The sequence below is a fragment of the Tachysurus vachellii genome, chromosome 11, assembly GCF_030014155.1.
Source record: "Tachysurus vachellii isolate PV-2020 chromosome 11, HZAU_Pvac_v1, whole genome shotgun sequence".
NCBI lineage: Eukaryota > Metazoa > Chordata > Actinopteri > Siluriformes > Bagridae > Tachysurus > Tachysurus vachellii.
Window position 1 is genome coordinate 11,463,135 of NC_083470.1, and position 26,147 is coordinate 11,489,281.

At 36.1% G+C, this 26,147-nt stretch overlaps 1 protein-coding gene across 1 annotated transcript; it reads left to right on the forward strand.

Moving 5' to 3' along the window:
* Positions 1–299: 299 nt before the first annotated feature.
* kcnc4 (potassium voltage-gated channel, Shaw-related subfamily, member 4) lies at positions 300–24,475 on the forward strand. Its single transcript, XM_060881315.1, has 5 exons — positions 300–458; positions 843–1,602; positions 17,912–18,848; positions 18,949–19,125; positions 22,766–24,475. Exons 2-5 carry the CDS (start codon positions 985–987, stop codon positions 22,849–22,851), a joined length of 1,818 nt encoding a protein of 605 aa, XP_060737298.1. The 5' UTR covers positions 300–458; positions 843–984; the 3' UTR covers positions 22,852–24,475.
* The last annotated feature ends 1,672 nt before the right edge of the window (positions 24,476–26,147 follow it).

Consider the following 26,147-nt stretch of genomic DNA (forward strand, 5'->3'; position numbering starts at 1 on the left):
AAGACAGGGACTTTTTTTAATGGTCAGATGAAGAAGAACATTCTAATGAAATAGGAGAGATGGAAAAGGGAGAGGTGGTTTAAACGCCAAAATCTGTGGTGTTCTGCTCCATTCACCTAACGTATAATCATTTATTCCTAAACAGATGATCCATAGACTTCTTATTTTACATTTCAGTGGATAATGTTAATTCTCCCTTTCTACACAGGAGGGAAAGAGTTAAGCTGCTGCTCAGTCCGTCCCTCTGGGTTGGGGATGTGGGGCTGTGCTGAGGGAGGATACTTGAGGAGATGCAACAGATCTCAAACCCAACAATCCTTATCCTTCAACACAGACTCAACACAAAACCCTGGAGGACTTTTATCACGCAAGTTGTAGAAGATCTTGGTGATCGCAGTCAGTGCATTCATTAGAACCTGGACAAATCCTTTGGGTATTTAGAGACAATGCATATGCAGGTGAGCGTCTGTTATGATTTCTTTTTTGTTGTTGTTTTTTTTTTGTTCAAGTTGCTCAGACACTTAAAAACTGGAAAACTGCATTTGTGCGCGGTTTTAAACATTGCACTATTTATGTCAAAGTTTCATGCGCAATGACGTCGAAGCTTTAGTTAAACATATTAAACATTAATGCTGTATTTGAGACGAAGGTCGTAAAATGTCCCTATATGGTCATTAGATGGATTTGTTCGGGTGAGACTTTTGCTTATCAGGGTTAATAACCCTATCCATGTTTACTGGCATTATGTCACGCTTATTAAATTATTAGATCATTAAGACGTTGTGTGAAAACAACCCGAAGTTTCCATCCTGATCTCGCGCTTCTTTCTGCTTGTGTTGCAGACGATGTTCTTGGATAACAGGTGGGTTGCCATGTCCTCGAGGCCTTAGCGACCTGCAGGTCCTTCTATTAGTTCTGCTTGTCTTGTGATGCTCTAAATCAGATTAAAGGAGTGACCGGCGGCTCGCCTCTACGTCCAAATCTATGATCAGCTCGGTGTGTGTTTCGTCTTACCGCGGGCGCAAGTCGGGCAACAAACCTCCGTCCAAATTATGTCTGAAGGAAGAAATGGCCAGAGCCGAAGACTCGGACAAGATCATCCTGAACGTTGGCGGCACGCGCCATGAGACATACAAGAGCACGCTTAGGAGTATCCCGGGCACGCGCCTCTCCTGGCTGGCTGAATCGGAAGCGCAGCTGGACTCCAATGTGGAAGCGGGACAAACGCACGTAGCCAATGAATTCTTCTTCGACAGGCACCCGGGCATCTTTGCCTACGTGCTGAACTACTACCGAACCGGTAAGCTTCACTGCCCGGTGGACGTGTGCGGCCCGCTGTTCGAAGAGGAGCTCGCTTTCTGGGGCATCGATGAGACAGATGTTGAGCCATGCTGCTGGATGACTTACCGGCAGCACCGCGACGCTGAAGAAGCGCTGGATATCTTTGAGCCGCCGGATCCTGAGGATGTCGACGACGATCGAGACGTACCGCGGCGCTTCGGTATCGAAGACTGTCCCGATCGCTCCAGAGGATGCTTTGAAGTTTGGCAGCCCAAAATCTGGGCTCTCTTTGAGGACCCGTACTCGTCTCGCGCTGCCAGGGTAAGAGCACCCACCGTACCACAAAAACCCAGTCCTTAACCAACACAAGGCCGGTGTTCAGGCATTTACTTCATGCATATATAACGAAAGACAGCATTTACATACTGACAAACTGTCATCAATGATTCATGAAACAACTGAAAGATGAAATGATTTAAGATGAGATAAGAATTGAAAGCTTTCGTATAGGTTTAAGTTCACAGAACATCACGCGTCACGTGCGTAAAGAGCCACTAGCAACAGGTGATGTGTAGTAAACAGCACTGAATGCACTGTTACACGGTTCAACTTGAACTGAACTCTCCACATCTATTTTATATTCATAAGCTTTGATTATATTTTTTTTTGTTTAACATATTGGTGTTAAATATTGTGACTTATTCCAGTTTAGGAAGCAGGGTTGCCAGGTATGCGTTAGAATAGCAGACAATAAACTAAACATTTATCAGAGCTCCATCACAAATTTATCACAAATTTTATACATTTCATATATTTCTAGATATGCTGTAGTATTTAGAATGTAAAAAAAATCTAACAATGTGTGTACAAAAAGTATACTCTTTTAAAAAGAGTATACATAAAAGAGTATACATAAAGTATACTCTTTTTGTAGGCCTTCCATTAAAGTCCTATAATTATTTTATACTGTGATAAAAAAAGAAATAATACAGAAATAAATGTAGATTTATCTTGATATGCAGTTTACAGTGGTTTCATGTTATCTGTTCAATCAGTTCACTACAATACAATCAATATCTCCAGAGTCATTGTAAACCTGGCTGGGATAACAGAGTTGCTGAGATAGACAGATGAATAATCATAACAATACACATTGTGTAATAGCCTTTGCACTTACAGTGTCACTAAAAAGTGTACCTAGTTTAACTGAAGGAGAGGAATGTCATTAATGTAGTATATAGCAAATATACAGAAAAAGGAATAAATAAACACAGTATTTTTTATTAAAGTAACCATCAGCAAAGCCATAGAACTGGGGACACAAGTCAGATTTAAAGCTTTTAGTGTCACATTTATCTGGGAAAACATATTAAGTATTAGAAAATACATGAATCGACAATGTATGTGTTAGTGATGGTTATGTTTAGGGTTAGCTGTATAAATTAATATTATGCATACAGTGTTTGCCCATGTTCATAGATTACATTTAGTTGTGTATTCCTTAACATTTTGGTGCCATAATTACCAAAAGAAAGGTAAAGAAACTGGTTTAAATTTGTACAACATACATGTTTGTGGCAGTGTTAAAATAACACTTTAAATGACAGATTACTATTAGAGTGCTTGATTGTATATATTTATATTTAGATTGGACCTAGGTGTGTGGGTAGAAAGAGTCCGAGGTCTTTTTTTTGGTGGTACCCTAGGACAAACAATTTCCATTATCTGCACCTGGGTCTGAAAGACTAGACAAAAAACAGAAGACAGAAACATTTAAACTGTTAGGTGGTGTTCATGTGCTGTAAAAATATGCATCCAAACATTTGTATTGTTAGCAACCTTAGACCAATAAAACTGCTATAAAGTGATTCATATTGGATAGAAATAATGGTCTAATAGGGTTCTGATATTTTAGTGTAACTTTTGGAGATGCTGAAATATAAAGCCACAGCATGGTTGTATACTCAAATCAGAAGATTCTGATTGTTTATTTATTTATTTGTTTATTGTTTATTTATTTATTTATTTATTTATTTATTTATTTATAATTTTGTTGGCAAATGCATCACATAATTAGAATCTAATTATAAACAGATAAAAAAAAACATAAACAAATGATTAATTATGTTAAAGGGGCCGTTTTCTTTAAGGACATGTTTATGTAAAGAAGTAGCAGTGTTCACACTATGCAACAGTCAGTAGATAACAGGATAACAGGAACTAATTCGGCTTGCAGATGTTGTGTAACACAATAACTAATAACTAGTATTAGAAAATAACTAATACTGTTTAAAATGCCCATACTAAGATGTGTTTAATATTAGATTTCAACCATAATACGGAAGTCACCACAGACAGCCAGTAACACCCAGAGAACACAGCATTGCAGCATGCAGGGCACACATTGCTTCAGAAGCTGATAAAACATGCTTGATGATTATTTTTAGTCATAATAATAAAGATATACAGCTGGATTTACAATGTAAATTCTGGCTAAAATATATGACATTTACTGGAGAATGATATTCATGTTAACTGATTTTTGTTTGTGATCAACAAGACCTGCGTGAGTATAAATGCCCTTGGAGAAGCCACTGCAAGGCCTTCAGAGTATGGAACTCTCCCATGGTAAATTAAGAAGTAAGGAGTAAGAAGAGAGTCACTGGGGGCATGCAATTGCTTAAAGGACACTCATGAGGCAGGGCTGTGAATTATGATGATATAATGTTGACACAATATGGCCAAATGTTCAGTTTATTCTTGCTCTGCTAGCACAAATAGATCCTGAAGAAGTTCACTCACTTTATAAATCATGGGGTAGCTGGCTAGTAACCTCACATTGATTTGTTCATTTCTGTTAAAGACGCCTCCTTTTCATCTTCATCTGACTAGTTTTCATATTTTAAGTCAAAAGTTATATTTGTTAAAAGTATTGTGTGTCATGTCTGCCGATGATGTTACTAACACACATTATATTTAATTATATTTGAATAACTTTTGGAATTCTGCTCTACCACACCTGATAGATAGATAGACAGACAGACAAACAGACAGACAAATAGACAGATAGACAAATAGATATTGTGGCCATATTGTGTCAACATTATATCATCATAATTCACAGCCCTGCCTCATGAGTGTCCTTTAAGCAACTGCATGCCCCCAGTGACTCTCTTCTTACTCCTTACTTCTTAATTTACCATGGGAGAGTTCCATACTCTGAAGGCCTTGCAGTGGCTTCTCCAAGGGCATATGTACTCACGCAGGTCTTGTTGATCACAAACAAAAATTTACTACAATGTTACCGTATTGCTGTCACTTTAAATGTACAAATGATCAAATATTATATTGCCCACCACAACTTATAAGTCAGACCAAGATAAGCTGAATGGGCACAGTATGGCCCCTTTACAGTAATGTCATAAAATCATTATCATTATCTCTCGGAGCCTGTACAGACACAACTATACCATATACACCATATTTCTCCCAGTGCACTATGGTGGTGCTTCAAGGGTTAGTCTGTATATCTTAACCTGTAGGAAATCTATAAAATGTTAAGTGTTAAATGTTAAATCTATAAAATTCTAGTTAAGTGCAAAATCAGTTTAAATATTGCTATTGCATTATGTTGAGAGTTGTTTACATGGAAAAGCTGTAATATTCACTTATTAGACTTACTAGAAACTCAAACTTGAAAAGAAAAAAACAACAACAAAAATACATCAATATCAGACTTGGCAGCTGCCTGAATGCATTTAAACTCATTAAATTGTCTTTTTTTGTTTTAAGGTATCCGATATAGACCATATTTTCTGAGGGCATTGGACAGCTACATCATTAATGTAAGGTCTTCCTGATGCCAAATTATAGCCTGTGCATATTCTTGTGACCCAGCTGGGCTTATATACAGTATACTTTATACTTTATATACTCTGTTACATCTTATCTAAGTGCACAACACACAAAATACCTAATGTAGACTATAGCGTTTAATCTAACATTAATTCTGAAGAATTCAATTTGGAACAAATGCCATGTTTTAATGTGTGGTATGAATCTGTTTGTCTTTGTTTGATTTTCTTTGATGATCTTTGTAACTGTAAATGCACATTCACTTGAGTCTTCAAATTTCTAACAATCCTTTTTTGTATTTTGATTAGGGAATAAATTATTTTATTTATTTGATAAAAGATTAATTTCTTCATTTGCATTACAGAACAATTTCATTTCCCTGTTGCCTTTTCTTTCTCCATTCTCCATTTTTCTTTTTTTTTTTTTTTTATCATTTTACTATTTTTAAACGAATGAACCAATCACACAGCCTGCATTTATGCACAATATGAGAGGATTTATGCGTAGGAAGATCACCATATACACACTTAGCTAATAAAACACAGTGCGATATATCGTGATATAATAATATATAAATGAGAGGCAAAGATAGAAATAAACATCTAATAGTCATATGTAGTGACTGATTGTAGTGACTGATCAGGATGTGGAAAAGATCCTAATCATGATAATAATAGTAATGTTACACACATGATCACTCTAATTTTCTCAATTTAACAATATTGGTTCCACTCACATTTATTGGCTGCCAGCCTAGAAAAAATAGCACATCCTATTTTTTGCCTGATGAACTCACAGAAAGCCTAATATTTACTACCGACAGCAGCAGAAAGTGTGAACAGAAATAAAAAAAGGCAGAAGTGCATAAACCGGTCACATTTTTACAGACTAATGGACAAGCTGACACTGCAGTCATCTGTTTTAGTTATAGCTCATATTAGACCTAATTTAATTCTAATTATCAATGTGTCATATAAAATTCAGACCTCGGATAAGTATAGTCTCAGATTAAGATGCTGTCTCCTCTGCTCTCCTCTATGCACACCAAAATTTCGAAAAATCGCAGCCTCTAGATAGTTCAAATAATGAATGAATTAAATGATATTGCCATATCTATTTATTTCATGTTGCCCTTAAATGCCTTTCCACAGATTTCACTCTTTACATTCTCCAAAAGATATTTCTGTATGACATCAGGCTTCATGGACTTGAATTTGAGGTCTAGATTGTGGCTAATTGAGACAGGCTTCTGTTTACAGTAGACTCGGTAAAGTCTGCACCTGTCTGATTACTGTGAAAGTTACAAGTTAACAGTTGCCACAAAATACACTTGTACGGTTTTGGTATTAAATCCTCACTATGCATGTCTAAGGCAACTCCAATATGGCCAAGGACATGTCTCTCTATTTTCATCTTGAAAACAAGCATTCAGGAAAGTAGGGGCCAAAGGAGATACACTCGTGCTGCTTTGGCTAAAAAGCTCTTATGATATACACAACATTGTATAATGCATTCTAATGTCTCTAATGTTATGGAGCCAATGGACCTTGGACACTAACAGGGTCTAGGCTGGTTTGCCTCCTGTGGTCTGTGGCCGTCTCCCGTCATTGCCCAGAGCATTATCAGTTGGAGGGCTAATGTTTCCTGAAGAGCTGCTTCTCAGGATGGCTAATACTGTTAGGGGCAGGATTGAGGAGGATAATCGCTAAGAAGTGTAGCATCTAAAAAGAGAGTAGAAAGGGAAAGGTTTCTATAGGGTATGAGCTTTCCACATACAGATCAATCCAAGTCCAGCAATGAACTCATTTGCAATGATGAATTTCAGTTCAGGCTTTACTTAAAGCAATGTCTATAAACTGACATTCTGAATCTTCACATGCAGCGCTCCGTGTGATACTAGACAGCAGAACACCCACACATCACTTGTGCTGTTAATGCTGTACGATCTACATCCATTATAGAAATGAGTGTATTTTTCCTCCTTTGACATGCACTTTGCTATGATGCAGAGCTGTGGTAAATGTCACTGCTCAGACATGAGCTTTGTGTTTTTTTAACCATTTTGTGACTCATTTAAGTGATCTGGATCCACTCTTATAACTTGTACTACAGTTTGAGAGAATTACTTTGTGTTTGTGCGCATGTGTGTGTTATAGCACTACCTCATCATTAGAGTGTTCCTGCTTTGGCTCAGACATAATTAATCACTAGCTGGGTAATTGGCTAAGGCATGAGGAGCGTTCTCTCTTTGTCTGCTCTCTGCTCGCAGGTGTCTGTTCCTGTCAGTTATGCGCTTGATTCATTCATTCAATTCGTTCAATGAAGGAATGAATAGGCTGCTGCATTTCATCTGCAGGCATCAAAAAACCCTCTTTGGTGTGATCTAAATACAAAACCCAAATTAACATTTCAGGTAGCTTTTATGATGAGGACCTGAATCTTACTAGCTTTGCTGTCTTATGTTCTTATAAAGGACTATAGTATTCACTAATGCCAGATGCTTTTGCTGCATCTTTGAGCAGTCCAATGTAGTCTTTTTTCTGAGCTACAACATCAGTGTACTGAAGAGTATAAGATATGATCGTAAAAACCATCCTTATGACCACAATGTACAGTATATATCTGCCGGAAATTTACTCTCCTCATCTATATTGTGTGCACAGAGTGCTTTTGGTACCAAGGAGGATGTGAGGTTAGCGTTCTAACACATGTAAGAATCACCTTAAGAGGACCAGATAACAATGTCTTCAATACCATAAGGCAATATGGGTCACTAACAGCCTCTTTAAACAGTCTTTAAAGTAAACATTAGTGCATGCTTCATTTTAATGTTGCAGTTGTTTTGGTTTTGATGATGCATTGAGGAATGGCTGAGGAATTGTGCTTGAGTGTCAATGCTTTCTTGGTAACACAACTATATAGGTGATTCCGGGCAACTCACATAAATTTCATAAGCATTTCTAACAACTAATTTCTTCAGTTGTTATTTGCTAAGTTCTGCTTTTGGCAATGTTGTACTCAGGTAAAGATTTCTGTGTGAAATTCTGCTTAACGGTGGTGTTCATACGTTTATCTGACAAAACCTATATAAATATTTATAAAGGCTTATTTCAATACTCAATTGTCATAACTATTGAGTTTTCTTTTCTCTTGCAAGCTAACACATGGCAAAAACATTATGCATTATACATCTTCTCTGGTCCTTATTTAAAGTAAGTTATAATGTTTGTTTATATTGATATATGGTAGATCCATGAAAGTGTCATGACAAAACCATACTCCCATTTTTTTATCCATTAACTGAATCTATTTTTAATATCACAATATATGAGACTTTTGAAAGCTTACAATACAATCATGACCCAATAACAATTCTAAATGACAATCAGTTGGCAGGTTATGGCATTTAATATAAGTATGAGAATTTAAAATTTTAATGTCAACAAAAATCAGTGTCACATGACTTAGGTGTAAATCTGTGTTTATGACAGATTTTCAAATGTTTATGTAGGTTTCTATCATTTATGTTGAAGGATTTTGTGTCTACTTCTTTCATGCATAATCAATGCCTGACATTCATATGTAATTTGCCCCACCTGTAATTTACATATAACTGTAAAGGGGGAACCAAATGGCTGATTACATTGTGCCTGTGCCCCACCTGTGGTTAACATAATGGCCTGTCTGTAAAGCAATCAACTAATCAATACACAGGATGGCCCTTTTGTCTTGTCAATTGTGACTGTATCTTTCTATTGTTTGAAGGCCATTCGTTACCAAGTATAAGGTCTGGCCACAGAAAGTACCAGTTAAGTTTGGGTTAAGTTCCAGAAGACTGCTATGCTACACGAACATCTTCAATAAACATTTTTCCCCTGAACTTCGTCCAGTTTACTTTTCTTTTACGTAGTAGAACCATTGTAGTACGTTGGCGAGACACCGAACGACCGTGCAGCCAAATTCAAGGAAAATCTAACAATCTAACACAGTAACAATAGGGCCTGTGTAGTCGTTGTGAACCCATATGAACAATACAATTAATTGTTACTATGCTCTCTGTTCAAATTGATAGCTGTTGTAATTTACCCTGTGGTGCAGCTTTTGATGTGTAGATTAGATCGTCTTCACAGACTATTTTCAGAAAAATCAATGAGCAGGCTTCCATCTAAACCAGGCTGATGTCTTACAGAGGCAGTAGCTCCCAGTTCTAAGAATCCTGCAAAACAGACTTCACTCAAATGAAATTTCAGCACTAATTTAGTACACCTGATCTGTCTATTCTGGATTATGAATAGGATTATAGGTGAATATGTACCTGTATTCCATATATGCATTAACATCACAACACTGTATATCAGTATGCATTTGTGTTGATAAGTTGACATACACCTTGTAGAATCTGCTAATAAAAGAAAATAAGAGGGATCATACAGAAATGCTTTTTATAGCAGCTGTGAATAAGCACATGACAGATGTTTACATATAGTCAACAAGACAACATAACTGAACTCACACAGATGAACCAGTTCAAAAGCTTACATGTGCTTCATTCATAATACTGTGTGTTGTTACATGGATGCTGATCAATGATTGCTGTTATGTGTTGCGATAGTCATTTATGAGTCCCATGTTTGTCCTGTGCAGCTAAACTGCCCACCCCTTTCTCTCTTAAAATATAATTACTGCACCTAATTTGGTTTTCCAGCATCTTCTGTATATTAGACCCCATTCCAAAAGCAGCTATATGATTTTGAGATCTTTTCACTCCTGAGAAGGTCAGTTAAGGGACAGCTATAATTGATACCGAATAATTGATGTAAATTATTTTGTCTCCTGGGAAACGTTACTATTTCATGTAGCTTCTAAACGGCAGTGCAAAAAAAAAAAATTGCAAAGAGGAGGTAAACATATGACTATAAAATTGAAAAAAATATTTCCATATGTCACTGAAGACTAACAAATAGAAAACATCAATTGAAGAAAATAATTTTTTGTTTACTTCAGTATCATATCTTCTGTAATGTCATTTCCATTAAAAATGCATGGTTAGAAGCAGATGCTAATGCTGGTATTAAGACAAATATATTCCATTGTTCCATTGACTTGTTCCATCATTCAATTCCATGCAACTAGTGGTCAAAATGTGAATTGCAACATTACATGTCCACTGGAGCATTAATCATGATGTCCCACTGTCGACAGGGCTGTAAACATGTAAAACATGATGATTTTATAGGACAAAATCTTAATATCTAAAAAAGAAAAGGTAAATAATGTAGCTGCATGTAAATGTAATGAACACTAATGATGTATATTAGTAGTAATAGTGAACCAGCATTAATGTATCCAATGATAGAGATTTAAGCACTTATGTATAAGTGGATATTATGTATTACGCTCTGGATAAGGGCGTCTGCCAAATGCTGTAAATGTAAATGTAATATGTAATAATACTAATAGGTAGGCATTTTAAATGTTTGAATTCAGTAGTCTGGAAATTTGACAGAATGAGCAAGGAAAGTCTTCAGTCTTCGGTATATATGGCTGTTTTTAAAAGCACAACCTTTTAAATGTAAGATAATGTTGTTGTAACGTTTCATGTGAAACAGTATTGTGGCACAGATGCAGATTGATGGATTGATGACAATTACCTAACAAGTAGCAATCCCCTGTGTCACTTATTCCCCCCAACAAACACACACACACGCATACACACACGCCTGAGAAGTCCTTTGTGTACAGTATGTTATGATTAGTTCTCAGAAGGGCCTTTTATGAGCACACTGATGGTGTCTTCTTGGTATACCGGGAGCTTGTCACTATCAATCCCAGAGTGCTTTGGAAAAAGCTTGTGGGAGGCCCGGCCCTGACTGTTTAGCACTGAAATAAACCATTTGGCCGTTCATGTAAAGCTGAGGTTGTATCCTGCTTCCTTATTGTAAACCGTCTGATATTTCATTTGGCAGATTTTTTTTTTCATGAGATCAAAATACATGCTAGTGTATTTGGATTATTTAAATTATTTTGTACATTACATAATATTTTGGCACCATACTAAATATTGTAGTACAATAATGATATTTTTATAATTGTCATTACCAGAGAATTGATATTGAGTCCTTTAAAATATAAAAATACACCTAAATGTTATTTCAAGCAAAGTGGACTGATGTCACAGCTGAGATAAAATCTGGACTAATAGCTCTCACCTAACTCACCGGTCTGTAATAGATACATTTTCCGTAATTAAGCACAATTTGGTTCTAAATGACAAACTGATTCACAAACGTGAGAGGAGAACATTTCATCATTCACTGCAGAAAAAAAAACGTTACAGATTCCACATACAATTATCTTCGAGTATTATCTTCCTTTTAAACAATGTGGATCTGGCCAAAGATTTAATTCAGCAGATTATGTTTGTTATTTATTTTTTCCCATATTGTGTTTGTCTGCTGTATTAACAAATGAAGAAGTGACACCAAGATATTTATTATCACGAAGGCTTAATGTTAACAATTGAGCGAGGGAGCAGTATTAAGTTCAACACAGCTGTCTAACAGACTGATGTAAGCACTGAAATTTATCTTTTGGACGTTCTAAATAGAATTCGCTTTAAAAATGAAATGAAATTCCATTTGAGTGTGAAATAGTATGTATATTATAGTAACATTTAGTCCTGATTATGACTACTACACTTTCGTGGTTTTCTAACCACATTATCTATAAGTCTTTTTCAGATGGAAAAGAAATATGGCCTGCAATTATCCCAAATCTGTTCCAGCATGACAATGCTTTCCAAGGTTGATTTGGAAGCAATCAGGTGGCCTGCACAGAGCCCTGACCACAACCCCACTGAAAACTCAATTGGATAGTGGACTGCACCCCAGACCTCTTAACCATACATCAGTGCCTGATCTCACTAATACTTGTGTGGCAGAATGAGCACATTTCCCCAGAGCCACACTCCAAAATCTAGTGCAGGGTCTGCCAGAAGTGTGAAGGAGCATCTTTTTCATAAATTTGGAATACAGTGTTCAATAGGCACATATACTGTAGATATCATGGTCAGGCATCCACATACAGTACATCTGGGCATGTAGATATACTGTAATAGTTCAAACTCTGAACATTGATCAAAGTCATTTGTTATTAGTAAAGCTGTAGTAAGATGAGAAATTTATGAAATGGACCTTTTTGGATTTTATCCCTTATTGAAGTTATATATTAATAGAAGAAGATCACATTTCTTTTTTAGTCGTGTCATCTAGTACCTCTTTAGAAACATTTAACTCTGTTTCTGCTAGACATTATATTTATCTGTAAGTGGACTGGTATCAGTCACTTGACATTCTGAAGCAGAGGTATTCAAACTGTGTGTGTGGGATGGGGTTGAAGGGTAAGATGGGAAACATCAGAAAATAAATATTTATCAGACCTTTACATGTTTTCGCATATGAGCTCTGGACTATGTTAGAACAAGTGATCACTCAATACCATGGCAATAGAGCAACTTTCTTTTTTTAGCATAAATAAATTGCACATGAGCCAATCAACATAAATGTTGAAAAAACAAAAAGATGCATTGCCTCAGTGTCCTCACTGTTTGTCAGGGTAAATAGAGAATGTTTTGGGTTTGTTTTATGTGAAATAAAATCTAGGAGTATTTATTCAGCTCAGTTCTTGGTGTATACGTTTGAGTACAATCAGTTAAAAACGTCTGCCACCCGACCCCCCAAATCTTACGGTTTCTTGTATTGTTAAAGATAATTGGATGATAATTAAAACAGCTGTTTGTTTCCAGCACCAATCAGTGCTCAGGCACTGAAAGATTAACAGTTAATATAGAATATTTCATGGTTTGTACAATGGACATTATTCCAGTGATTTGTAAAAGGGTTTTGTTCTCTGTTTAGTCTTTTGTAGTATTTTTTTTGTAACTTTTGATAAAAACTAATTTTTTTTACTAATAAAACTTTTAACTAAAAAAAACAAAACGATATATAGCAAGCAATGCACAAGACGTAAGACAACCTGTCCTTTTTTCCTATTATAATTTGAGGTTTCATATTTTGTACCATGTACAATTTTACAGTTTTGTAATGATTGTGTTTTCAAATTGTGTACAGGTTGCTCAAGGAACTAAGAAGCAGTAATGCTGTAAATGAGTGGAATTTTATCCTGCTGGAAAGACAGCAGGGTTAAGAGGGCTAATGCATTTGAGTGATATTGGATATTGTTTTTCCCAGAAGTCTAACTCAGATTGGGCCAATTTTATTAACAGAGCAGGAATCCCAGAATGAGCAACAGGTGCTAAACCTGCTTGGTAATATTCCAAAGGCTGAGTGAGGCATAATGAACAGCTGCCATGGGAGCCAGTGTGTAGCCTTTATCAGGCTAATACACACACACACACACACACACACACACACACACACACACACACACACACACACACACACACACACACACACACACACACACACACACACACACACAGCCCCTGCTGTGGATGTTACAACAGTAGTGCTATTGATGTTCCTAGATTGGATACACCAGTACATGTGTGTACTGTATGTGTATGTGTGTGTGTGTGTGTGTGTGTGTGTGTGTGTGTGTGTGTGTGTGTGTGTGTGTGTGAGTGTGTGTTTGTGTGTGTTTGTTTGGGCATGTCTTCATATTTTTGTGGGAACCAAGTATCTGTAGAAATGCATATCAGACACATAAGATTATCTAAATGTATTTTATATTTAGTGTATACCAGTGTAGTGTGTATCATTTTCATAAATTTATAAAGTCTTCTACACACTACATATAGTGGATTGATTGGAATTTACCTGTTAAGGTCAATACAGAGTACTACAATCAGTAATACACAATCAGTACTACAATCAGTAATACACAATCAGTACTATAATCAGTAATACACAATCAGTACTACAATCAGTAATACACAATCAGTACTATAATCAGTAATACACAATCAGTACTACAATCAGTAATACACAATCAGTACTATAATCAGTAATACACAATCAGTACTACAATCAGTAATACACAATCAGTACTATAATCAGTAATACACAATCAGTACTACAATCAGTAATACATAATCAGTACTATAATCAGTAATACATAATCAGTACTATAATCAGTAATACACAATTAGTACTACCATTAGTAATACACAATCAGTACTATAATCAGTAATACACAATCAGTACTACAATCAGTAATACATAATCAGTAATACACAATTAGTACTACCATTAGTAATACACAATCAGTACTACAATCAGTAATACAATCAGTAATACACAATCAGTACTACAATCAGTAATACACAATCAGTACTACAATCAGTAATACACAATTAGTACTACCATTAGTAATACACAATCAGTACTACAATCAGTAATACATAATCAGTACTATACTCAGTAATACACAATTAGTACTACCATTAGTAATACACAATCAGTACTATAATCAGTAATACACAATTAGTACTACCATTAGTAATACACAATCAGTAGTACAATCAGTAATACATAATCAGTACTATAATCAGTAATACACAATTAGTACTACCATTAGTAATACACAATCAGTACTATAATCAGTAATACACAATTAGTACTACCATTAGTAATACACAATCAGTAGTACAATCAGTAATACATAATCAGTACTATAATCAGTAATACACAATTAGTACTACCATTAGTAATACACAATCAGTACTATAATCAGTAATACACAATTAGTACTACCATTAGTAATACACAATCAGTACTACAATCAGTATTACACAATCAGTACTACAATCAGTAATACACAATCAGTACTACAATCAGTATTACACAATCAGTACTACAATCAGTAATACACAATCAGTACTACAATCAGTATTACACAATCAGTAATATAATCAGTAATACACAATCAGTACTACAATCAGTATTACACAATCAGTACTACAATCAGTTTTACACAATCAGTACTACAATCAGTACTACAATCAGTACTACAATCAGTACTACAATCAGTAATACACAGTACTACAATCAGTAATACACAATCAGTAGTACTCTCCAAAAATATGCGAAGAAGGCGATTCCATTTTTGTTCCCATTAGAAGTTAACTTAGATTTAGAAATGACGAGAACACCTGCTGCTACGGATTATGGGGATTATGTTCTTATTTACAAAGTCTGTTACATGATTGTAATATATTTTCAGTCATTGCATTTTGTAGACTTATTATTAACCTTTCTGTATATCCGTTGTTTAACTATAGACTTAATTATAGACTGAGAAAAAAATCATTTAAGGAGCAGGTTCAATATATTTTCAATATATCTATCGTTTCTTTTGTTCTCGTGATCCGAAGTGCTAGCTCATTGTCTAGCTAAATTTGATTAGAGATAAAAGGGTAAAAAGATAAAACAATCAGAGATTTAATCTCTTAGAGTTAAAATCTTTAATTGTATATGACACGAGTATATTTAAAAAACTACTGAGAGCAGAGACTTCAGAGATTCATCCACTCTGAGGATGCATGGAAACACAAACAAACTCAATCACACTGAGCCCCTGTGCTTGGGCTTGTTGGCGTCTCATCCTCATTAGACAGACAGATTCTCTTTTTCTTTTCTTTGTTCATTCATCACATTCATTCCCTGTCTTCCTGTAGTTCTGTAATTCACCTAATTGGCTAACAGCTGTCTATTGTCTGTTAAGCTATTTAGTAATATAGATTCGTCAGCAAAGGTTCCCTGTTCCTTGGATAAGTGTCAGTTATCCAGTTTACATTATAAACTCCTTTACTTTTTCCATCCATATTAAAATATTTACAGATGCTACTTAAACCCAGGCCTGTCTTGTTGGCAGCATATTAACCCTAAAGGAATCTCAGTAAACATTGCATTCTGGTCTTTATTTGGAGCCAACATTTCTAGCTCAGTCCACATGTGTTTACAAATGATCTTGTGCCATTCCCTAGCTATCCCCCTTGGGATTCATGAATATTCATATAATTGTTGTATCAATGAGTGGCTAACTCAGATAGCTGTGTAGGTAGATAGTACAAACTAGCACGTTACTTTACGTTAGGCTGCCACACAGGTTATGCACAAACAGCCATCGAAATCAATCTGTGCAATTATTCAATGCCAAAAGGTATATTCATCTACATTTGTAAACATATTGCTTAGTGGAATTATTTAGTCAGAGCAAGCATTACTTTCAAATATGATCATTATGCTGTCTTTTGAACGGGATGTAATGTATCATGGGAGTGTGCTAGGCTACTCAAAAACCTGTGTATTGGTTCTTTTACATATGCAGTATTTACTCTGTGTAAAACTATGATGCGCTGTTCCTTTTAGCAAAAGTTAACAGCAATCATGGTTTTGATCGACCCATCGAACAATCAAATCGTTTCATATTATTTTCAGGGAAGAGAGCTGAATAATTGCACTATAAGTTGTGAGGTGAAGCAAAGGACCGGGGCAGAGCTACAGAATTGTGTCCAGAATGTCCTAGATTGGGGGCACGGTGGCTTAGTGGTTAGCACATTCACCTCACACCTCCAGGGTTGGGGGTTCGATTCCCGCCTCCGCCTTGTGTGTGTGGAGTTTGCATGTTCTCCCCGTGCCGCGGGGGTTTCCTCCAGGTACTCCGGTTTCCTCCCCCGGTCCAAAGACATGCATGGTAGGTTGATTGACATCTCTGGAAAATTGTCCGTATTGTGTGATTGCGTGAGTGAATGAGAGTGTGTGTGTGCCCTGCGATGGGTTGGCACTCCGTCCAGGGTGTATCCTGCCTTGATGCCCAATGACGCCTGAGATAGGCACAGGCTCCCCGTGACCCGAGAATAGTTTGGATAAGTGGTAGAAAATGAATGAATGAATGTCCTAGATCTCCAAGCAAATGTAATACAAATTTAGGGAATGAATTTTCAGCCCTATGTTTTTTGATCAGGTGTAGTGGAAAATGCAACAAACCATATAACAACCAGAGAATTGATTTTGGTATAATTTGGGGCTCTGCAAATGGATTAATCGGAGTGAAAACAGTCAGTATATTATGTATAAAGTATAACAAATCAAGCCTTTTATATCCTTTTATAAGCCTGATATAATCTGTAAGATAATTAATTATCTAATTATTTCTTGGTCCTATCAGACCTAAATAGTTTTTGCATGAGGAAACCACAATTGTTCCAACTAATGGAGATCTATTTTCACAAAGCATATCTTCTAGTTTTGTATAATTGGTATTTGTTTCTTCATACAATATATTTTCATATTCTTACAATATAGATTAGTTGACATGGCTTATTATGTTATTCATTTGCCACCAATTTTTATTATTATTTGATCTTGTGACATTCTGGTGGTAGACATTTCTAGCTTTGGATTTAAACACTATATGATACATAATTGAATGTTATTATAATCTCATATTGCATGGAACACCGAATATATTACCATACCATCATAATGTACAATAAAAAGTAATTGTGTCAGAATATTTATTAAACATTTGTTCAACAAACCAACTTTGTATACTATGCTGAATTCTGAAAACGTCTTCTTCTTCTTCTTCTTCTTCTTCTTCTTCTTCTTCTTCTTCTTCTTCTTCTTCTACTTGTTCTACTTGTCACTTTTAATGTTTCTTAGTTCAGCAAGTACATATTCCTGTAACCAACATGTTTACTTTTTTAGAGAAGAGAGCATTTGTGCTAACATGAAGATTTTGTATCTTGCAGATTATTGCCTTTGTCTCTCTCTTTTTCATCTTGGTGTCTATCACCAACTTCTGCCTTGAGACCCATGAAGCCTTCAATGAAATTCAGAACCGTACCAAAGTGATTTTAGATGGAAACGCTACCAAAGTGGTTTATAGTCTGGAGGTGGTGACGAATCCTGCACTCACGCTGGTGGAGGGCACCTGTGTGGTGTGGTTTACGTTTGAGTTCCTGGTGCGCATCATTTGCTGTCCTGACAAGCTGCTCTTCATCAAGAATATGCTGAATATCATTGACTTTGTGGCCATTCTGCCCTTCTACTTAGAGATTAGTCTGAGCGGACTCTCCTCCAAAGCTGCCACAGATGTGCTAGGATTCTTGCGAGTGGTGCGTTTTGTGAGGATCCTGCGGATCTTCAAGCTGACCCGTCACTTTGTAGGGCTGAGGGTGCTTGGCCACACGCTGCGTGCCAGTGTTAACGAGTTTTGCCTCCTTATCATCTTTCTTGCTCTTGGTGTCCTTATCTTTGCCACAATGATATACTACGCAGAGCGCATTGGTGGAGACCCTAATGATCCGTACATGAACAGTCACACTCATTTCAAGAACATCCCGATCAGCTTCTGGTGGGCTGTGGTCACTATGACCACACTGGGTTATGGGGACATGTTTCCTCAGACCTGGCTGGGTATGATGGTTGGTGCATTATGTGCATTAGCAGGTGTTCTAACGATTGCCATGCCAGTCCCTGTTATTGTGAACAATTTTGGAATGTACTACTCCCTGGCCATGGCAAAGCAGAAGCTGCCCAAAAAAAAGAAACGCCACCACAGAAACCCAGACACGGTGCTGGACTCTGCCTCATTTGGAAAATCAGAGAGCAACTCACATAGGAATAGCGTCCAAAGTGACACTTGCCCTCTTGCACCTGAAGAAAACACCACAAGGAACCGTTCAGGTAAAACACTTGTATTGTGCATTTGGCAACCAAAAAAAAATTGTGTGTGGACAATTGTGTCTGGACAATTGTGTGTTTGTTTGCTTTTATTTATTGTTAGACTCAAAGCAGAATGGCGATGCTAATGTAGCTCGATCAGAGGATGAGCCGCTCTCGCCCACTGAGAGGTGGTCCCTCCGCCGCTCACACAAACGAGACAAGTGCAAGAAAGAGGGTACCTCCTTCCTCCTGACATCTGGAGACTTTACCTGCAGCACCGACCCCACTATCTGTACAGGTACAGAAACCAGAGCAAAACCACCAATCAGCCTTAAATAGTAGCCATCAATATGAATTAAAAATAAAATATAAAGTGTTATAGAAATAATATTATTTTTGGGGGATAAGAAAAGCAAACTTCTAAATAAGAAGTTTTTAGGAACCTACAGCCATGTTCTGTTCAAACCATCAAACTGCTGCCTGAGAAAGGTATTTGTCAATTATAAAAATCTAAGCAATTAAATTTATATACATATGTCTGGTTATAAATTGAACAATATTTTTTCAGAAACATTGAGGATTATTTCATCTTATGTGTATTAGACGTAGGTAATATACTGTAGGTAATATACTGTATTTCTACTATAATAAATGCATTGAATAAAATTTGACCAGTTTCCTTGTGATTGCTTAGTCTCCTAAAACGTTTATAAAAAACAGAGATGATATAATGAACACTAACTAAAGCTAATTACACACTAAAGCTAATTAACAGTAATATAATAAAACCTGTATAACAGTGAATGTGCAGGATGAAGACATTGTATGTAAAAAGCATCTCATTCACTTGACATTCTTTATTACACAGTGCTGTGTAGAGGTAAAGGTTGTAGAAAGATAGGTTGTCTCTGGAAATGATGCTTTTGCACTGAAAAAAAAATAGGAATAAAGAAAAAGTGCTGATAAGTACAAAAAATTAGAATTGAAGCTTATTATTATTATTATTATTATTATTATTATTATTATTACCATCATTATTATTATTAATTTATTTTTAGAAATAAGCATTACTCTTAAGCTTAAAATGGTCTTATTCTCTTGCCATATTTCTAGAAATGAACACTCCAAATAAACAAATGACTCTAACAATAGAATAAGACAATGCTATGTATGTACAAAAAACTAAAAAAACAGGCTTAATATACTTATGCATGTAACTTTGATCTTAAAAGCATAAGTTTAATTAGCCAATATTTAAGTTTGTTTCTAACTATTGTTGACATTAAACATAGCATTACTCGTTTTATCTTTTCAAGTGAGCCAAATAACCAGTGTATAAAATGCTGATTAACTCACCCTTTGTATTCAGTAAGTAACAGAATTATTTACACAAAGAATTGAGACTCTGTAACAGAAATCCAGATTACACATAACCTTAAACCATAAGTAGTCAATGGATAATGTTATACATGTTGTGTCTGTTTATTTGAGTTTTTATTTTATTTCTGTTTATCTTTTATTTAACCAGGTAAAATCCATTAAATCCTGAAAAATCCATTAAAAAACATTTTCTCAGCATTCATGGTAAACACATGTAGAGGGCAAGTAACCTGCACAGACGTGTTGTGATGGATGATTTCTCTACTAGAAAAGCTGTGTAATTTCCCTAGCCAGTGCTGAGAAAGATGCATTCAGAGTAAAAATAGCAGCTGTGGCAGCTGTAGCCTCGGCAGAAAATGAGCAGTGATTAAAGGCACTTGCTCCATGACCAATTCTTCGTAAGCTGTTTTATCATTATACATGTCATTACCAGGGCTGCCACAGCTATTCAAGACTAAAACTAGTCCAGTGATCACATATATCCAGTACAATGCAATGCTTTCTCAAAACCAGTGTTTAACCCCAAATATTTTGTAATACTAACAATAATTAACAGGGTACAATTTTTACTGCTTTTTGAAGCAGTAATAAAAACCAACCGATTTATAAACCTAAGATTCTCATATTGTTTTGTTTTATTACTCATATGTATTTGAGAGTTACCCTTGGGGGAATAAGTGTTGCAGCAGGAAGAGGACATAGAGGAAACCTGGCAACCCTGTTCATTATCAAATGTACTGTGCAATGTGTCATAACAAATACACTCAGGTTGTCTGCAAGCACCTGTTTTTACTGAATCACATCCGTATACAGACATTATGCATAAAATGACATTGTCGGGAAATAACTAATCAGTATTCATCACACATGTCCCCCTTTTTTAAAACTTGTTTCTCTTCCAGGAGAAATAAAAAAGCTATATTTGTCAAAATAGTGCAACTGCATTCAATCAAGCGGCAGGTTAAGAGGCATTTCCTGTTAAATACAAAACATAAAATTATAATGAACTTAAATTGCAACTTGTTTTGTTGACATTGGTTTTATATCTTAAAGGCTGATACAGGATTTTGATGGGGCAAGGGACCAATTTATATGTTCCTTGCCTCACCAATGTGTTACACCTGATAGCACATTGGCTTTTGAATTGCAAGTCCACTTCTGACAGGTGTAGGTGAGTGCACCTTTGCTCCTGGATTTAACTCTGTACCAGTATGAGTTAACTGGTGTCTGCAGGAAGTCTTCCTTTGTCTGCCTCCGTTGTGCCACCAGAAGGATCATGTTGTGAGCTGCAATCCCAATGAATGGCCTGGAGATATTTGTTCCTTTGAAATTCAGTTGGTCAGTTGACACAACATAAGCGAGGCTGTTGCTAGGCTAGGCAATATGATGGCTTACAGTACCTAGACAGTCATCTATCTGTTTTCATTATTGAGTTTCACTCACACAGGGTCTCAAGTGTGTTTGAGTTGCAGTGATTTGCTACTGTGAGTAGCAAAGTTAATGACTAATGAATCTTTTGCTTTGTGATCTTTTGAACTTTTTCTGCTTTTTTGTTGTCCGTTGATGATTTTTTAAATAGAAGAAATATCCTTTAATTAAAGGTTAGTTTTAGATAGAGATTAAGCTAATTAACTATATCAGATATATTTTTTCCATTACTACTGTATGTGCATCCATATTTACCAAGGGTGCCAATAATTCCAGAGGTGACTGTATAGCTCACATCTGGTTTTCATCTATAAATATAACCTGCCTGATTAGCGTCTGGTCGTGAGCAGTGCTGTCAGTTTCAGGTTGCCTGCTTTCTGTTGGAAGTATAATGATGTGGCAGAGCAGGCAGTCAGTACTGAAATTCAGCAGCACCACTAAGCAGATGTGAGTTACGAATGTTCTCTTGGTCCCCAGTGACATTCCTCTAATACACTAATTGCTGCTAATAGGTTTTCATAAGCAGTGTCGGTGAGCCTCAAGGCTTCCTTAAGCACAGTGTGGTGGGATTCTGCTGGGTGTGTGTGAGATCCAAGTGGGTCTGGTTTAAATCACAGAACTGTGGTGTATCTCTGTGTTATCTCTTGAATCTATACATGTGGGTGGTCAGTGTGAGGCCATTGCACATCTCAACAGCCAAAAACTTTCTGTGATATTCTATTAAAAACTAATACTTGTGCACTTGTGTGTTATTTATATGTTTGATAGGTGACAATGGACCCTTAAAGTGTGTGTTGAATCAGTAAACTAGCTAATTCTTATGCTGTCTGTTCCAGTTAGTGATGTGTCGACTGTTTTTTGGACAATGGCAGCCTCTATGAAAATCGTAACACATTCTTTTGTCCGCTGAAAGTTCATTAGTAATCTGTTTTTATGACTCTGCTTCAGTAATTCTGCTACATTGCAGCTGTGAAAGAAATACATTAATGGAATCTTATCAACATCTGAGTTGCTTGGCTCAATATAACGGTTATCGCCACTGTTATTAATATTTATTATTAATGTTTGATTATTGTTATTAATGAGATTAGATTTCAGCTTGTTCACTGTTCACTTTTTTAACATTGCAGAGAGCTGCAAAGACGCCCTGACAGCCACAGCCATCTACGGCCAGACAGAAGTGACCACCATGACAAAAAGTGACATGATTAGATGAACAGCAGAGAGTCTATCCATCAGAGATCCTATCCATTTGTGTCTGTTGGTCTCCATCCAGCATCTTTCATCCAGTCCCAGTCATACACACAACAACACACCTGTCTGCATCCCAGCATGTCTTTGCATGACCTCACTCTGTATGGCGTACCTTGACAAGTGTACTTAATATTTTAGGCACATTCAAACTTGTGTGTCCTGTATGTCATCTTCTCTGAAGTGACTTTGTCAACAACATTTGAATCCTCTACCCAGCGATAATTTTGTTGAACTGCAGCAAATGATTATGTCTTCGTGAGCAACAACATTTTGAGGTGTGGGATGTATGACATAAATAATAATCAAGGCTCATCCAAAATTACAATCAAGTTTCATGAACTTGGAATGCAGAAGTCTGTGTTCGGCAAAAGCTCAATGAAATCATTGTATTTAGTACGTGTAGCTCTATAAATTGTCAAACTCCATGTCATGCGAATTGGGATGTTAGATTTGTTTTGTGTAAAGAATAACATTTCCAGTTTTGTGTCTGATTTGCATCATGCCAGAGCTTTGCTGTAGAGACAGCAGAGCACATTGGAATGATAGAAGGTGCTTTTGGGAAGCCTTTAGTCACTGGGAAAATGCTTAGTCATTTACATTGAGTAGCCAATTTCAAGTTATTTTGATTCAAGGTTTTTGTTCTCCTTTTAACATTTTGATTGGCATTGCTTTATGGATAAAATAAAAAGCACATTTAATTATTTTTTTTATATTAATAAACAACCAATCAATTTATTGCTTCATTTTCTAATGTCACTGGTTGAAAGGGGACCAAGCACCATTTGTGTGTGTGTGTGTGTGTGTGTGTGTGTGTGTGTGTGTGTGTGTGTGTGTGTGTGTGTGTGTGTGTGTGTGTGTGTGTGTGTGTGTGCACCCTTACCTGTCTACCTAAACCTCCTTTACTATGTGCTGTATTCTGTTCCCGCTGTGCCTACTGTCATGTACTGGGAGAAAAAAAATCATATGACTCATGGACAGAAGTATATAAAGTGTAGTCTCAACAATAGGTGCAAGAAGTCTTTTAGTATTTTATTTCTTATTAGTCTGCCATAGTTGCCTTATGTTTATGAACCAAACAAATGTTTTTATTTTAACCTACAACCCAAATTTAAATACATGATTTTATTTTATTCTATTTCAATTAATAATAATAATAATAATAATAATAATAATAATAAATTAACTAATCAAAAAAAGTTTTAATAAATGATATTATTAAAAATAAACAAATTACTCTTTGTAAATAAAAGCACAGTGTATGTAGCACAGTATATTAGGCCACCGCATATATTATAGAGTTAGCATAACCATGCCACAAATGCATTGTATAACGTTATTGTAACTATGTATGAACCATAATCAGAGATTATTTTTTCTATGATTATTTTTGATTTTTTATGATTTCGCTGCCTGTGTTTTGGGGAAATGGCTTCTTGTATAGAATTGTAAGGTACCGTGCAGTAACTCTTAATAAAACTGTATAATGTGTTTCTTGTTGATGCTGTTTAACATTTTGTATCATGTAGGCATGTGTCTATGCACCACTGCTGGAATAGAATTAAATAAAATCTTCCCTAATCTACAAAGATGGAATGTTTCTTCTTTGCTAAATTCTCTTTATGAAGCTTTTCCTTATGCAGTCTCGAGAGAACAGCTGGCCTTGGTGTGCATTTTGGTACATGATTGAAGTTTATGTGTGTAAAAGAGGAGCCATGCCAAAGCCGTCTTCTATCTGGCCAGATGCAGACACCCAATGCAGCAGAATACACACACGTCACCATGGCAATCAGGACAAATAAGCCCTTCTAATTATTGTTAAGCTCACTTGTTCTCTCTGGCTCTCTGCTGCTTTGTCTTATTGCATCTCTTTTACTGTATCTGTCTCTCTGTCTTATGTAGTGAAGGATGATGGTAACTGGGTTCATGAGCTATTTCTGGACACTCAAATTTTAAAGCAATCTAAATGTTATTTTTTTGTGTTATACAAATAGAATGCATTTAATACATAAATATAAATAGATGCAATTTAATCGGAAAGTCTACATTTATTATATTAATTAATTAATTGATTGATTTATTTATTCATTATTATTTATATATTTATATTTATTTTGTTGTATATATTATATTTATGGTTATATTGGTAATATGGTTATATATAAGGTTTAATTAGATAGTAATTAATATTAGTTACTAGCATTAGTTAACATGACCAAACCATAAACTTCATTCAGCATTAATACAGGAAGTAAGTGATTAATGTTTGCATTAATTTATATTTATATTTATATATCAAACATGGTGCTGTGTGTGTGTGTGTGTGTGTGTGTGTGAGTGGTTATGTGTGTGTGTGTGTGTGAGTGGTTATGTGTGTGTGTATGTGTGTGAGTGGTTATGTGTGTGTGTATGTGTGTGTGTGTTTGTGTGCGTGCGTGTGTGCATGCATGTGTGTGTGTGAGTGACTGATGTCCTATAATTACGCACCATTCCAGTTCCATTAGTTAAGTTCCATTAGTACCATTAGTTAAGTTCTTAACTAATTCAGTAATTTTAACAGTTGAGAGGGTTTCTCACTGCTTGTCCACAGCTTCCATGAAGAGGATCTAAGCTCACTGTCAAAATGGTGCGGCTTAGCTGGGCGCTAGAACTTGGGTTGAACTTGGGTTCCAACTTGATCTATAGACTTGAATAATTCTTTCAGTAATTAATGACATTTGTCATTACTATAGTTTATTTCCACATCAATTCATATTTCTTCTCTTTGATTCTACCCATCCCGAGGCATCCAGACATTGTACCAGCTCCGATCATCTTCTGTGCGATGAAGATCTCGGACCTCCACTGAGATGAGGCCGACTCTGTGAGAATCCTGAGACATCTACAGATCTACCAGCTCCAGTTGGACTCTGTGATACTCAGAGGAGATCTGAACTCCATGTGATCCTTACACCAATACGGCATTTGTTAGACTGTATATTTGTAATCACACCCTCTAGTGTCACCCATATGAGCATGGGCCCCCCTTTGAGTCTGGTTCCTCTCAAGGTTTCTTCCTTACCAATTTAAGGGAGTTTTTCCTTGCCACTGCTGCCTGAGTCACCTGTACATGCATACATGCATACATACATACATACATACATACATACATACATACATACATACATACATACATACATACATACATACAGTACATGCATACACACTGTGAACTATATGTCTTGAATTTTTATTATATTAATTCTTTATACTTCTCCTTAT

Excerpts from the sequence above, each read along its gene's own strand:
- kcnc4 (XM_060881315.1), top strand. The coding sequence starts at position 985 with ATGATCAGCTCGGTGTGTGTTTCGTCTTACCGCGGGCGCAAGTCGGGC. Across the intron at positions 1,603-17,911 it reads ACTCGTCTCGCGCTGCCAGG|ATTATTGCCTTTGTCTCTCT; the intron begins GTAAGAGCACCC and ends TGTATCTTGCAG. Across the intron at positions 19,126-22,765 it reads CGACCCCACTATCTGTACAG|AGAGCTGCAAAGACGCCCTG; the intron begins GTACAGAAACCA and ends TTAACATTGCAG.